The sequence below is a fragment of the Diaporthe amygdali genome (genome assembly GCF_026229845.1).
Source record: "Diaporthe amygdali strain CAA958 chromosome Unknown NODE_4_length_2575358_cov_65_588622, whole genome shotgun sequence".
In the NCBI taxonomy this organism is placed as follows: Eukaryota; Fungi; Ascomycota; class Sordariomycetes; order Diaporthales; family Diaporthaceae; genus Diaporthe; species Diaporthe amygdali.
In genome coordinates, this window is record NW_026517024.1 from 918,226 (window position 1) to 933,267 (window position 15,042).

Genomic DNA, 15,042 nt, shown 5'->3' on the forward strand with positions numbered 1-15,042 from the left:
CATCATACATATTCGAGTGGACAGGTCACTGGGCTGCACGATAATAGCTCAGCTGCCACTTGAATTCCAAATTATGATTCCCTGTTGAATCTCTCATGGAATCGTGATGCTCTAGCGTTAAGAGAAGAACGCGTGACAAGACATTAGCCCTGGAAATTTTTGAATTTCTGTCAACAATAATATCACAGGAATTGCACTGGTTTTAGGGAGGGGGAGGGTTGAAGCTTCTTACTATGAGTTTAGGCCCCTGTCAGCATCGTAAACAAAGGCTTGTTCAAGGCCAATACCCTTTGGCATAGCTGTCAGTTTTTAGGTCAAGGACGGCATGAATACAGCTCGACACCGTAGGTCAATATGGAAGGTGATATGCAACACTCGTCTAATCTGCTCCTGAAATAATTTCTTAATATACAAAACATCTGCCATAACTTACACTCATTGATATTCATTCGAGTATTTGCCCAATGCCTCGCTACGCAAGTCTGCCGACGTACGGAGATAAATATGATCGCTGGAGGCTGAGCAAAATGCATAAGTTCCTCCCGGATTCCGTCCTCGAGGACAGTATGAATCAATCGAAAGGCTCTGAAATCCTTGATTCAGCACGCAGGCGAGGGTACCTTCTGGAGCATAGTACGAGCAAGTGCTCTGATCACCATCACGGGACCTCAAGCCGTCTTGAACAAGTCCACGTCAGCAGGGCACTAGAAACTGCTATTCAGCATAGGGAGAACAGTAATCCTGACCATGGAAATCACATAATTAGTTAGTCTGTACCGAGTTGTCCATTACGAAAGCGTGCCTCTCTGGCCTCCGAATGGGTCGCTTGTGCCTGCAGGCCGATGTGTGAATCTTGGTCAGCCGTCGCAGTCCAGAATTCTGAATACGCCCATCGCTTGAGCCAAAACGATAGCGTTCATAATAGCATCGAAGCTACCAGAGACGAAATCATCCACAATCACTAAGTGAGCGTCTTGGACCTGGCCACGAGTGCAAGGGTTTGGTAATCCGCAAATATTTTCCCCGGATCGTCATGCCACGTCCATTGCGCATAGCCAAGCACACCCGAGCGACATTAGACAGTGCGGGTGCATGACGGTAGACAAGAGCTTCGCGGATAACTCTTCTGAAGTTGAAGACAGATATGTTCTTCTTGACTTCACCCAGCAAGGGACTAGGATACGTTTGGTGGGACGGAACAAGCGGGCAGGTAACAGCGGCAGTCTCCGGCCTAAATGGCACTCGCAATAGCGGGCCAGTGGTTCCGTGTAGAGCCTCTGCCTCGATCTAGCTAGCCCGTGCTCCATGCCTTGTCCACTATCGAGTAAGGCGAGTCCCTGTGAGTGGAGTGCGATACCTACTCTACATGGTACTGCACTCTGTGGTGATTAGCTGGTGGCCTCATGAACAGCTGCTATCTGCCAATGGTGAGCAGATCAAGGTGTCCCCTCGACGAGTAGAAGAAGTCCCTACCTACTATCATTGAGATTGATTGCAGATCAGAAGCTGTTGAAAGTGAATTGTGCACTCTCAGGGTAGCCGGGACCAAGTTGAGCACGGGGATAACACTAAGGGTCCAAAAGATGGGATTTCTCGATTCAGCAATATTCTTGTTAGTCTCCCAAGGTTTCCCCATGATTTCGGCAGGCGATAATCCCTGCCACGGTGGCAACAAGGGTCCTAGGTCGACCCTCCAGTAAGGCTAAATTGGGGAGTTCCTGGCCCGCCAAGAGCTGAAGGAGCTGGTGAAGTGGAAAAGACACCTGTTCAATCGGTACGCTTGGTGAGCTTAGAAATCGCAGGGGCATTGTCCATCTGCCCCATCTTATCGCCATCTTTTATCCAAGGTCGAGGCATCAACACATACACCATTTCCTTCCTCCTCCCCATTCCCCCAACATCAACCCTTTTACTGAAGAGGATTGTATACACTCTTCTCTTCTAGCCATTCACTAGGGAATCACAGTCACTGGTGATCTTTTTGTCTGGCTGTTTTGCTGATTTAAGTCTTCCCTTACCCCGCCACCTGCAACTGATATCAGGCCAGCTTTCAAGGTATGTCGCCCGCCATCTACAGTTGCTGCACGCACCCACCAACCAACCTACATCGCTTTGTCCTCGCGCACAGGCTTCCCACGAAGCATTGCATGCAATTCAAGAGACCATCAGATCGTGGCACACAAGTTGACACTCTTTCTCTTCAGGCATATCAGACACCAAGATGCCTTCCGTCAGGAACATGGCCTACGGCCTGCTCGCTGCTGCGGCAGTTGCCTCCGCTTCAGATGTTACCCAGCTGAAGAAGGACACATTTGAGGAGTTCGTCAAGGGCAACGACATTGTCCTCGCAGAATGTACGTTGCATTGTCAAGTGCCCGCAGCATTGATTCCACAGCTAACCAGACTGGTCCAGTCTTTGCCCCATGGTGCGGCCACTGCAAGGCCCTCGCCCCAGAATACGAGGAGGCCGCCACGACCCTGAAGGAGAAGGACATTAAGCTCATCAAAGTTGACTGCACAGAGGAGTCTGAGCTGTGCCAACAATACGGCGTTGAGGGATACCCCACCCTGAAGGTCTTCCGTGGCCTTGAAAACATCACCCCCTACAAGGGCCAGCGCAAGGCGACTGCGTAAGCTAGCACTCTCCTCTGAATTGTCCCGAGCTCTATAACAGTACGCTAACTGTGTGCTGCTTAGCATCACATCCTACATGATCAAGCAGAGCCTTCCTGCAGTCTCTGTCCTTACCGCCGATACCCTCGAGGACTTCAAGAAGGCCGACAAGGTCGTCCTCGTTGCCTACTTCGATGCTTCTGACAAGGCCTCCAACGAGACCTTCACCAAGGTCGCCGAGAAGCTCCGCGACAACTACCCATTCGGCGCAAGCAGTGATGCTGCGCTCGCTGAGGCTGAGGGCGTCACCGCCCCCGCTGTTGTTCTGTACAAGGACTTTGACGAGGGCAAGACTGTCTTCTCTGAGAAGTTCGACGTTGAGGCGATTGAGGGTTTTGCCAAGACCGCTGCCACCCCCTTGATTGGCGAGGTTGGCCCCGAGACCTACTCCGACTACATGTCCTCTGGCAAGCCCCTGGCTTACATCTTCGCCGAGACCCCTGAGGAGCGCAAGGAGCTCAGCGAAGAGCTGAAGTCCATTGCCGAGGCTCAGCGCGGTGTTGTCAACTTCGCCAGCATCGATGCCAAGCAGTTTGGCGCTCACGCCGGTAACCTGAACCTCAAGGCCGACAAGTTCCCTGCTTTCGCCATCCAGGACACCGTCAAGAACCAGAAGTTCCCTTACGACCAGGAGAAGAAGCTTGTCGCCAAGGATATCAAGAAGTTTGTTGAGGACTTCGTCGCCGGCAAGATTGAGCCCAGCATCAAGTCCGAGCCTATCCCTGAGACCCAGGAGGGCCCCGTGACCATCGTCGTGGCCAAGAACTACGATGAGATCGTCAAGGATGACACCAAGGACGTCTTGATCGAGTTCTACGCTCCCTGGTGCGGTCACTGCAAGGCTCTTGCTCCCAAGTACGACGAGCTGGCTACACTTTACGGCAAGTCAGAGTTCAAGGACAAGGTCGTCATTGCCAAGGTTGATGCCACTGCCAACGATGTTCCCGACGAGATCCAGGGCTTCCCTACCATCAAGCTCTACGCGGCTGGTGGCAAGGACTCTCCTGCTACCTACAGCGGCTCTCGTACCATTGAGGACCTGATCGACTTCATTGCCGAGAACGGCAAGTACAAGGCCAAGGTTTCCGTCGCGGATGAGGAGGAGACGCCTGTCGCTCCTGCGGCTACTGAGAAGACCGAGGAGGCGAAGGAGAAGGAGACAGAGCACGACGAGCTGTAGAGGAGTCATGAGCCATCGTGATTTCGTGCTGCGCAATACATGAGATCGGTTTAGTATTTCATTTTTTTGTACTGGTTCGTTGGGATTCTAGGGATTCATGGTCACGGTCAAAATAGCCCGTTCTGGCGCATGCGAATAATTGAATCTTTTACGTATTGGACTGCCTTCTACTTTTGCGCGTAAATGCAGAGTCCGGTCGGACAATTCCACCGATATGTCGACGACATGACTTGAGCAGATGTCCCTAGTCTGATTATCGTTTCTTTGTTTCCGTGCCAATTGTCATGCTTCAGGTATGCCGTCCTCTTCTTGGGATGTCTGGCTTCAAACCGGATAAAGAATTTTCTATCCTTGATAGCAGGTTGCTCCCGTTGGCTTCGTAATAAGTCGGCTTGGTCCATAACCATACCACCCTACCCGTCTGGGGCTGTCGTCAAGTAGTGTATTCATACATCTGACGAGAATTTCCTTGTGGGAACACAGACGTGCGGCCAGGACGGCGCAAAGGCATGTTGGCCCGGCCCTCATTAGTCAATTGCTTCACGTGGCTGGCAATTGCTTAGTGGGAGACCGGCCTGCTTTTAGCAGACGCCTGAATAGACGTCTTTGCGAGCTCCGCCAGGATTACTTGGATTGGCGCCCACGGCCACGATACAGATTCCAAGCAGCGTGATGGACGACTCACTCGACCAGAGGTCGCTCTCGGCCTCGCATAAGTCCACATATTCGAGAGCTGCGTTGCTGGCAGCACTGGGCTTGAATCCAGCGGTCGAATCGTTTTCAGTCATCGCGAGCAGAACAGCCAGTCAGAGTACATTTCACGTCGCAGTGGTGGAAAGGATGGTTCACCATTCTGACTGCAAGCAATTTATGCGCCCGGCGGGCAGTAGGCCTTCTGGAGACTTAGAGCTGCACTTGACACCCAATTGAGCCCCCTGCAGGGTACCTAGGTAACCACCAGGAGGCTATTGGCCAAGCGGCCCCGCCCTTCTTGGCACGTCCACTTCCAGGTGACGTCTCAGCGTTGGAGCTCCATTGGCAGCCGCCGAGACAATTGGCTATTCCCCGAAACTTCCCATCTCCATCTCGCGACCTCACGACAGCTTGCCACAATGGCCGCAAGACTACTCTCATCCGGAGCGCGTGCTCTCCGCTCTACCGGCAGCACAGCACGACGATCTTTCCAGACTTCTGCTCCGAGGCTCTACGCCGAAGCCGCGCCGCTCCCAGCCAGCAAGCCCTTGGGCGCTTTCCGCGGAGGGTCAGTCATGTCACAGGATCATACCGGAAGCAATGACGGCGGGAACATTTGCTAATGCTCAGCTGGAACAGACTGTTCGGATTCCTGCTTGGCGCAACGCTCGCCGGCTCTGGGACCTACTACTACGTCTTGACAGACTACAAGGCGTCGAACGAGCTGCTCCAGGATGATATCTACGTGCGTTGCAGACATTGATGATCTCCCTTCCTGCATCCAACTTCCCCCAGGCTCAGACTCACAGAGCTTGAAACTTGCATCGTACCCAATTCCTTGCTACCACATTCAAGACACTCGGACTCAGAGCAGGATCGCTAACCGTCCTTGACGCATCAACACAGGCCCTGCAGGCAGCCACGCACCGAATGAGCAACTACCTGACAACACTCGAGGAGAAGATCGATACGATGGAAAAGAAGAGGAAGTAGGGGAGGTGCGTCTAGGTCGAGCCGGGAAGTACGGGCGAGCTCGTCATCATGTGACGACGCGAAGAGCGAGGCTGTATCAATCATAACCGAGTACCTATGCACCTTATGGTGCGCATCAGACAGCCTAAAATCGTATTCAAGAAACGAAAATGTCTTCAATTGAGGTAGTTTTGAAGCAGAGGTTGATCTACGTGAGGTTCTGAATTGGTTTTCGATCAGGTTGGCTCTGTCAATCTTTCCCAGCGACCAACCGAATTGCGACGAAACAATGTACTCATTGCATATCTGCGTAGGAGAGCAGCAGTCATTCATGCGTTGAACAGACCGTAGTCTAGTCAGGCGGCATCCATCGCTGTTGATCACTTGCAGGCAGACCAGTATAAGATGGGCATCCGTTCGACCTAGAGCTAGAGCTCGCGGTGGGTCGCGCGCAGTCTGCCGAGCGCGGGCCGACGTAGTGTCAAAATATAACCCACCTTTCCCGAACTCAGTCTTACCGCAGACAATCCAATCACAACCACACCTCGCAGATTCCGCCATGAACAACTTCGGTGTCATCGAAGTCGCGAGCGCCAAAACCACTAACGCGCCGGGATGGGCCTATGTGCCCGACACAGGCGCCACCGCGACCCCCAGCCAGTCTGTCTCCGCCGTCCACCTGCACGTCAACCGGAACAAGCGCGCCGCTCGCAATGCGAACCAAGCCCCGGGCTCGAACGCCAACGTGCAAAAGGGCATCTCGGCACGACACGACGCCAAGATCCAGAAGGAAATCGACGAGCTACAGCGGGACAACTTCGGCGGCCGCGATGGCCAGATCCCGATACCGAGTGGTGGGAGGGATAAGGACGGCAAGATCAGGGGGCACACGCCCAATGTGAGGAAGATACTGGCCAGTCAGAAGACATTCGCGAATCACTTGGACGACTTCGAGGCCTGGTGCCGGACGCAGAGCGAGGCGCCGGTGAGGAGTCAAGCACAGAGTTTGGAGGGCACCCCCGCGCCGTCTGCCCCATCCGGAGGCAGCAGAAGACCAGCGGCGGCAGCGGCTGCTGCTGCGACCAAGAAAGGTGGCGCGTCAAGTTCAAAAGGCAAGACATCTACTGGTGGCAACAAGAAGTCCGCAACACCGGTATCCACACCAACCGCCGACGTCGACATCGCCATGACAGACGCACCACCGCCGACCAGTGCTGCCGACCAGCCCGAGTCCGCCGCGCCGCCCGCCGAGGCCCAGTCCGAGATCCTCACACCATGCACCCGCTTCCAGCCGCCCTCGTGCCCTGGGGACGCCGACCCGCTGCTGGAGTCGTGGCTGCCGCCGCTGCCCACGGACGAGGAGCTGCGCGAGCTGCTGCGCGCCCCGCCGCTCAACTATAACCAGGCGCGGGGCGTGTGGACCGAGGACGACAGGCGGTACCCGGCGCGCCAGTTCTGCGAGGTCTGTGGGTACTGGGGCCGGGTGAGGTGCATGAAGTGCGGGACGAGGGTGTGCGCGCTGGACTGCCTGGATGTGCATCGCGAGGAGTGCGTCACGCGGTATGGGCTTTGAATCGGCCCGGCTGGAGGTGTGATGCTGTAATGAAGGGGGGGTGCTGCCTATCTGGCGCGATGTGATGAGGCAGGCTTGGCTGTGTGCAAAAGCGATTACTGTGATACCCATATTCAAATGACATTGTGCTTTGGCATTTTTTCACTATGATGACTTGACATGGCGTTCGCGATTTATTGACAATGATACCTGTGCATGCTTACGCGTCGGGGTTGTTCTGAAAGTGGCACTGAGACCTTGAGCGGCGGCCGTGATGAACTCAGTCCTTGCAACACCGGGAGATTGGTAGTGGACACCTTACTTTACAGTGGAAGTGTAATACCCCTTGTTTAATTAATTATCTGAATTGCGTGACACGCGCTTTGTTCTCGGGCACACAGGGACGGAGTGTCCATGACAGTTGTCTGCCGACTATATGACAAACCTTGGGGCTTTGAAACAAAGAAATTGAGCAATGCAACGTAAAAGCAAGAAGTGTTTCACTCTTATCGCAACGCAGCATCCGTGTCACGCATGCAAGGAGAAAAAAATAAGGGTCCGATCTTAAACATCGTCATCACAAAATTTGGGTCTCCGCAGAGACAGGTATCTGGATATCTAGCATCATCACGGGTAGTAGTACATCAAGTCTCTCCCCCGTTCTTGATCCATTTTGCCTCCTTAAAGCCCCTTGTTGGGTAATGTAAGGGCAGGTATCAAGTAGAATGCCAAAATCCGTTCGTTCCCAGTAAACGCCGCCCTGTAGCCATGTCCCTAGCGCACTGTCGAGCCTTGCTGTGAGGTCGCAAGAAGTGAAGTCGGCCAGCCAAGATGGGTACGATTCCACCGCGAACCCGCCTCCTGTGGCGGGCACGGGAGAGTCCCCCTATAAGGCACCTTTTCGATTGAAAAAGCCTTTTGGTCGCAATTGGTTTTGTAAAGTGTGTCGCTCCTGGTGGTTCGCCCGCCTAGTTCAGCGCTTGGCTTCCACCGCAGGATTCTCCAGAACAAACGCCACGTCGCCCACGGTCGCGCCGCCCCGGCATGTTGCTGAGAGGCTACCAGTAGGGCACACGGAACGGGCAGCATGGACGCACTCCTCCCACCTGACTTTGGAGATGTTGATCTTGGCCCCGTCTTCAATGGCAGTGAGGGTGAACTTGGCGCTGCCCTTCCTGCCAACAGTCACGGCTGGTGATCCACCGCACTGGGACTTGGCGCCTGAGATACCGTCACAGATGGCGAGCTGGGCTGCGTTTTCCTCGTGGAAGATGATCTTCCTGCGATATTTGTCAGATACGGTCCGTAATTGATAGGTGGATTGCAGGGGCAGGACTTACTCTTCGGTGTTCCAGCAACGAACATCACTAACGGAATCTGGGTTCAGAGGCGTGGCTCGACGGAGAGCCAGTATTTCCAAGTGCTCTAGTGGCTTGATTAGAATAAAAGCGTCAACAAGCCTCCATTCAAACTTACCTGGCGGAACGCTCCAGGAAGACGGCCTAGCCGCGCTGAGGCTAGCAAAGACCACAAAGGTCTTCAGGATCACAGAAACCGGATACATTGTGGGGATATGTGAATAGTATGGCGAGCTACTAGCTGAGGGTGTCCTCGGTTTTACTGAGAAGTTCGTCCTTTCGCGTGAAAGCCGTGAACGGGACGAAGTTGAAACGAGGTGAAGGGGGTGATGGAGAGGCGTCGACTCGGTCAGACGGGACGAAGAGAGCACGCGAAGAAGTCGAGCAAGATTTGAAATTCGATCAATGGATTGAAGAAAGGACTGAACGATCACAGATCTGTGGATCAAGAGAAAAGAAGGTGTCGTTCAGCTGAGCGAGTTGCCGTCGACAGTAAAGTGAATGAAGATGAGGTTAGGAGCGAACACTCGGAGATCATGTTTGATGTTCCCCCTCTCGCCCTTATACAAACCGAACAACTATCGAGTCTCACGGATATTGATTGAATATAGGCAACAAGACATATCGGCCGGGTTCTCCATGCACTCACATTTTATCCCTGCATTGGCCCTCGTGCACTGGGGTCCTTCCAAACAAAGCCCAGCGAGCCGAGATCTGCACCGCATCGACTGCAAGAGTAATCTTCCCGCGGTGATCCTCGCAGCCCTCCAACCTTCCCGAAGAATCAGACGACCTGTGCTTCTACCCTCTGGGAAGGGGGTCCGCCCACCCCGGTCGTCGACGGCAAGGGCAGCCCCCAGACAAGTCGAGGGCGCGCGAACGCTGCTGTAACCTTAATGCTTTTGGCGAACCTTATGCGTAGCAGTACCCCACCCACACGTCGACTACGGCGTGGGGTTGCGATAGGATGGAAAGGGAGCAGAAGAAAAAGATGAAACAGACCAAAGAGTGCGTCGGCACCAATCCCCAGCCAATCCCTTTCGATACTAGCACCCCGAAAAATTGACCTCTCTTTTTGGGTGTGCAAGCAAGGGCGCGCGCACTGAGCAGGTGCGTCTTTTTCCCGAGACATATTGTCAGCCTCGCCTACTTCTGTGTGTTAAATAGTATCATAATGGTCAAAGGGATGAGGGAGGTTTCTTTAATCCAACAAAAGCTACCGCAGATCTACCAGCGTTGTGACGTCTAAGGCCGACTACTTGACATATGGGCAGCAATACTTGCATTGGTAGGCGCAGCTTGCTGGGTGGCGTCTTGCCAATCTGCTGAGAGCCTCAGAACTGTTGGACTTGGCTTTCATGACACGACGTCTCTGGAAGAATGCCTGTCCGTGCACCTCTTGCGCCCCATCCAGAGCAGCGGCAACACTTCATCCGGTGCTTCGGATGGCAAAGCCGTAACCTGGGACGATGAGCTGCCTCACAAAGTGCGTTCCTTACTCGTTTAGGAAGCCGTTTGGTTCAAGGGCGGCCTCGAACATCCCACCACACCAAGCTTCCCTCCCGCTGCGGATCCCAGAAACAAAAGCACGCACCACGGAACAAGATCGCCAGAGGGTCATGCTATCACTGTCGAGGATCATATCGTTCTCTATACGTGTAAGCGAACTGTTCTCGGGACGCCGGAGAACATGACTCGGCTCGCTTTTATGCGGAAAGACCCAAGTCGTGCTCAGTACTCCAGCCGGGTTGTCATTGCTGTCCGAAAACGTCGTCCGGTCCTTTCATCCGGAATCACCTTTGCGCTGCCCGCAAATGCCACATGTGCCGCAGTCTCCGGCGTTGAGATAGGTGCTATTTTTGCACAAACCACTCTGGCAACTCCATGTGCCCGGCACACTAGCTGGATCCAAAACATTGGAGCACATGCTGCAAGTCACGGCGTTTGCCTCGTTCTGGAGCGAGCATGCCGTGCACGTTCCACCTGCTGCTTGTTTAGTGGCGTCCTGAATCGCCTCTGTCTCTATTTCTGTGCCGCGAGGCTGTGCCTCAACCTTCTTCATGCTGGGGGTCTGCTGGTCTTTGCCTTTCGGTTCAACTTGCTCGGCGGCCTGGTAGGGCTGACTTAATTCTCCTTGCGTGGATGAGAGCTCAGCTGATGAGCCAGGGTGTTTGAGCTTGCGATTGGGCTGATTCGTGCTGCTTGTGACATATCTCGTCACGGAGGATTGTAACTCCCTTAACTCGTTTGCCGCATCTCGATCGTCGGGGTTCTCATCGCCGCACACCCGGATCATGCCGTGGCCCTTCGTGTCTAGAAGCTTCTGCCCATCAATGTCGACGGCATCAGCCGTACCACCCTCCGCATCTTCGTAGTCGCTCTCACTCGCGGTGCTTTCGTCGTCATCGTCGGGTCTCCCTTGGTCGACGGGCGCCTTCTTTTGTTGGTCAAATCTGGCCAGCGCAGCAGCGGCTCTCAACTCCCTCCCTCTCTTACTCTGTGCGACTCTGGGAGCTGCTTGGGTCGCGCGACCCTTCTCCAGCTGCAGTTTGACATCTTCATCGGCGCCGAGAGCGACTCCGTTCTTCCCAAACTTCTTCTCGATGCGCCTCTGCTTCTTCTCCTGGTAGGTCAAATCCGGCTTTGCCCTCCTCTTCCTCCGCCGCGACCTGTAAGTCCCGCCGCAGAGATGCTCCGGTAGATCCTCGCCAGCTGTGACTGTATCCTTCTCGAACTCTCCGCTGCCCAATAGCGCTCCACGGCCCCACATGCCCTCGCCTGTATAACCCCTAGACCATAGTGCTCGCATTTGCTCTGCAAACTCGTTGCGGACCTTCCAAAAGGCGCGGCTGTGGTTCATCTGACGGCAGTGCGCCAGTTCATGCATCATCACCATTTGCACGTAGTTGAAGGGCAACCAGTGGCCCGATCTGGACTTGAGCACCAGCTGAATGATTTCACCAGCGTTGAAGTTGCGCCCAACAAATTCACGATTGGGCTCATATTCTTCGAGTGTGGTGACTGAGAGATGGTGCTCTTTCATGACGGGGACTTTGACATGGGATAGTCAGTACCTCGTGAATCGCTCTTGATGGGACACTTGACAGTCAGTACGTACGACATTGTGCGGCAATTCTCTCGAGATAGTCCTGCGCGATAGCCTCATCCTTTCCCTTGAGAGGTTTGATGAAGACCACTCTCTCGTTCGGCTGGGTCTTCTTCGCATTCAGTCGCTGTATGCCTAGAGGCATGATGACCAATGCGATTGCGTCACGGCGAATGGCCTCAGTGTTGCCAGTCTTTATCCCCAGTACAGGTGTGAATCAGTAAAACGAAATAATCAAATGAGAATGAATCCTTCCAAGGAAGTAATTACACCATCATTTCACGAGGAAATGGGATCGCAAGTTACGACTTGCTGTTGTTGGGTCGTGAAGCGTCGTAGGTTTGCGGAAAAGGGACAATGGGTGGCAAAAACCCTACTTAACCCTATTCGAAGACGTCAACAAACCAATCCCCCCCAACAAGTCCGAGTGCCCGTTTGCCCAACCAGCACGTAGTGTCACAAGTCAATGGATAGATGCAAAAGTTTTATTTAGTAGATATTTTTTTGACAGGTGGAATAATTGTGGTCCAAAAAACAACATTACCGGGTGAATTGGGCAAAGTCACTGTTTCTCTCCTGTCCGCTGACTACCCATTCTGGCCGAGATGGGATGTGCTTACAATATCACTGGGATGCATAGTTACTATGAGGACTTGTACATGAAAAGGGTCAAGTCGCGGGTACAATGTATTTGGTCACGATGCGGATGTAAAGACAACCTTTCAGGGGATTCAGGAGAAAATGCAGACAATTTCATACCACAACGATAATGTGTATGCTGGGACTTCTGCGGTAGATAGCACCTCCAACCCGGTGTATGGGCACTGCCCTAGAGACACAGATACGGAGAAGGACTACAACAGACATGACTTACTGTTAATCAGACCAAATAATGTCTGCAAGAAAATTTTCCTCGAGTGGTGTGAGTCTCAGAACGCCTTTCGCTGCAGGTCAACGCGTTGCGCTTTCGCATGTCTCGAGAGTTTCTCAGGCTTAGATGTTCAAAGAACGTAGCATTAGTACTGAATTCCGTTCTTGAATTTGCATCTAAGGCAAGCAAATTGACGGAACTTGGCAAGTAGCATAACTTTGAGCAGGATGGCGATACATAGTTGTAGTATATACGTGTATGCGATGCTGGGGCCGAAAGGGCAGCCCTAGAGTGAAATCCCAAGAACCAGAGGCCGGGTCGCTCCAACATGACCTCGCTTCTCTTTCTTGCAGCCTGCTATCGGCATGAGGGATTCCACAAAAGTCGCAGAGCCGTGGAGTGCAGAGATCTCCAGAGCACTGGATAGCATCAAGACAATGAGGTCTTTCTGTCTGCTCAGGTAGGCAGGTCCAAGGGTGTGCAAATTTACCTCCGTCTCCCGGCGCCGCCACCACCGCCCGCCCCAGTCTCGCCCTTGTCGGCCAGCGAGACGACCTCTCCGATGCCAGCGGCCTCCTGCTCGTCCTCGAGGGCCGTGATCTCCTCGCGGCAGTCCCACCACTTCTCCTCGCTCAGCTCGAAAGCCTTGGCCTTGATCTCCTTGATCGTGAGGCTCTCGGGTTGGATGCCCTTCCACCTGAGGCTCGTCATCAGCACCTCTTGCCACTCGGCCGTCGTCCGCTGGAAGAAGTCCCGCCTCGACTCGAAGGGTCGCGGGTGAGGCAGCCCATCGTCGGCTGACGTCGCAACCGTATCCGCCTCGGACTCTTCCTCCTCTGATGCAGCGGCCGTCGAGGGTGCCGTGGAGTCTGTGCCGGCGTTGGACACTTCATCCTGCTGTGACTTCTTCTTGCGTTTGCTCGGCGTGAACTTTGAACTGCCCTCGTCAACCATTTCGATATCTTCCTCGTCTTCTTCGTCGTCGTCTTCCATTTCCTCATCCTCATCATCCTCATCGTCTTCCTCGTCTTCCGACTCTATCCAGTCCTCCTCGGACTTCCGGTTGAACACCTCCTTGCACCCATCCATCTTGCCCAGGTCGATGGCATACAAGTCGTCAAAAGTGAACTCCCGGTCCCCCTTCTCAAACGTCCCGCCGTATATGTAGAGCACATCGTCCTGCACCGTAAGCTGGGCATTGAACCGCGGGTGCGGCAGCTCCTGGGACACGGGCATCTCGCGCGCGGGCGCTTCCTCCTCGCCGCTGTCGGCGCCCTCCTTCTTGCCGCCGTCCAGCTCCATGTCGCCCGCGTCCTCGACCGACTTGCCCGTCTCCAGCGCCGCGAGCTGCTTCAGAAGCTCCTCCTCCTTGGCCGCGGCGCGGCCCCTCCTGCCGACCCTCTCGTCGCCGCCCCCGCCGCCCTTCTTCTGCTGCTGCCGCGGCTTGCGCAGCGCGAGCGGGAAGAAGCGGTTCCGCTCGACATTCCACGCGAACAGCCCATTGAAGAACTCACTGTCCATGCCCTCCTCGCTCTCCTCGACGTCGTGCACACCGCCGAACATGATCCCGCGGCCCTTGTGATATGCCATTGTCGCGCCCGCGCGCTTGGGCTCGGGCGCGTTGGCCGGCCTCTTGCGCTTCTCCCACCGCACCGTCGGCGGCGTGTTGGGCGGCGCCTCGGCGCCCGGGGCCGTGACCCGCAGGAAGAAGCAGTCCTGGTGCACCATAGGCTTCAGCACGTTCCGCTGGCCCTGAGCCCCGGCCTTGGCCCCCTTGTTGGCTGCCGCCGTCGCCTTGACGCGCGAGTAGCCCCCGAACAGCACGGCGCCCTGCTCGTGCGGGAGCAAGGTGAAGCTGGAGCGCGCGTCGGGCTTGAGCTGCGCGGGCGGCAGCGCTGGTGAGAACCAGACAAAGTTGACCGTGTCGTACAGCCACAGGTCGGCCAAGTACTTGGTGGCATTTGATGTGTCCTGGAAGCCGCCGAATAATATGATGTACTGCTTGTAGTAGGTCATGCGGTGGCCGCTCCGCGCGGGTGGCGACTTGCCCTTGAACTCGATCCGCAGCCACTCGCGGGTGTTGGGTTCCAGCCTCCAGAAGTCGTTGTAGTGGTAGAAGGTGCCCTGCTTGGGGCTGCTGAACTCGCCGCCAAACAGGTACACATACTGGCTCTGGTTGCCACCGCGGCACCAGGCATGTCCGGACCGCGGCAGCGGTGCGTTGGGGGACGTGACCGTCTTCCAGACGTCCCTGTCGACATTGTAGATGTGCAGATCATTGAAAAAGGTCGCCAGCGCGCCGTTGAAGTATTCGCCGCCGAATAATAACAGCTCCTTGGAGTTGCTAGGCGAGGCGAGGAAGCATGATGCCGCCCTAGGCTTTGGCGGGCCTTCGGCGACGACCTCGGTAACTTTGAGGAACTGCTCCTGCTGCCTCTGGTACTCAGCTAGAACCTCGTCCAAGTCGACATCCTCTGCATCGCTGTCATCGACCTTGGCCGCTTTGGTCTTTGCTTTTTTGTCGGCCTTCTTCTCTTGCTTCGCTTTCTTCTCGGCGAGCTTGGCCTTTTTATCGGAGGTCTTCTTGTCTTTCTTAGCCATATTGCCGGATGACAAAGTCTGCTATGCGAAGGTCCT

At 54.8% G+C, this 15,042-nt stretch overlaps 6 protein-coding genes across 6 annotated transcripts; 3 read left to right on the forward strand and 3 right to left on the reverse strand.

The window, feature by feature from the left end:
- Nucleotides 1-2,221: 2,221 nt before the first annotated feature.
- Nucleotides 2,222-3,853, forward strand: J7T55_008466 (disulfide-isomerase precursor; the record flags this gene model as incomplete). The annotated part of the gene is made up of 3 exons (XM_053138787.1): nt 2,222-2,354; nt 2,414-2,630; nt 2,698-3,853. 3 exons carry the CDS (start codon nt 2,222-2,224, stop codon nt 3,851-3,853), a joined length of 1,506 nt encoding a protein of 501 aa, XP_052997742.1.
- A 581-nt stretch (nt 3,854-4,434) lies between these two features.
- Nucleotides 4,435-4,641, reverse strand: J7T55_008467 (uncharacterized protein; the record flags this gene model as incomplete). The annotated part of the gene is made up of 1 exon (XM_053138788.1): nt 4,435-4,641. One exon carries the CDS (start codon nt 4,639-4,641, stop codon nt 4,435-4,437), a length of 207 nt encoding a protein of 68 aa, XP_052997743.1.
- A 324-nt stretch (nt 4,642-4,965) lies between these two features.
- On the forward strand, nt 4,966-5,539 carry J7T55_008468 (uncharacterized protein; the record flags this gene model as incomplete). The annotated part of the gene is made up of 3 exons (XM_053138789.1): nt 4,966-5,114; nt 5,186-5,291; nt 5,453-5,539. The coding sequence occupies 3 exons, from the start codon at nt 4,966-4,968 to the stop codon at nt 5,537-5,539; spliced, it is 342 nt and encodes a 113-aa protein (XP_052997744.1).
- A 538-nt stretch (nt 5,540-6,077) lies between these two features.
- Nucleotides 6,078-7,091, forward strand: J7T55_008469 (HIT zinc finger; the record flags this gene model as incomplete). The annotated part of the gene is made up of 1 exon (XM_053138790.1): nt 6,078-7,091. The coding sequence occupies one exon, from the start codon at nt 6,078-6,080 to the stop codon at nt 7,089-7,091; it is 1,014 nt and encodes a 337-aa protein (XP_052997745.1).
- A 952-nt stretch (nt 7,092-8,043) lies between these two features.
- Nucleotides 8,044-8,634, reverse strand: J7T55_008470 (uncharacterized protein; the record flags this gene model as incomplete). The annotated part of the gene is made up of 3 exons (XM_053138791.1): nt 8,044-8,350; nt 8,411-8,495; nt 8,547-8,634. 3 exons carry the CDS (start codon nt 8,632-8,634, stop codon nt 8,044-8,046), a joined length of 480 nt encoding a protein of 159 aa, XP_052997746.1.
- Nucleotides 8,635-12,891: 4,257 nt separating this feature from the next.
- J7T55_008472 (kelch repeats protein) lies at nt 12,892-15,006 on the reverse strand (the record flags this gene model as incomplete). The annotated part of the gene is made up of 1 exon (XM_053138792.1): nt 12,892-15,006. The coding sequence occupies one exon, from the start codon at nt 15,004-15,006 to the stop codon at nt 12,892-12,894; it is 2,115 nt and encodes a 704-aa protein (XP_052997747.1).
- Between the last annotated feature and the right edge of the window lie 36 nt (nt 15,007-15,042).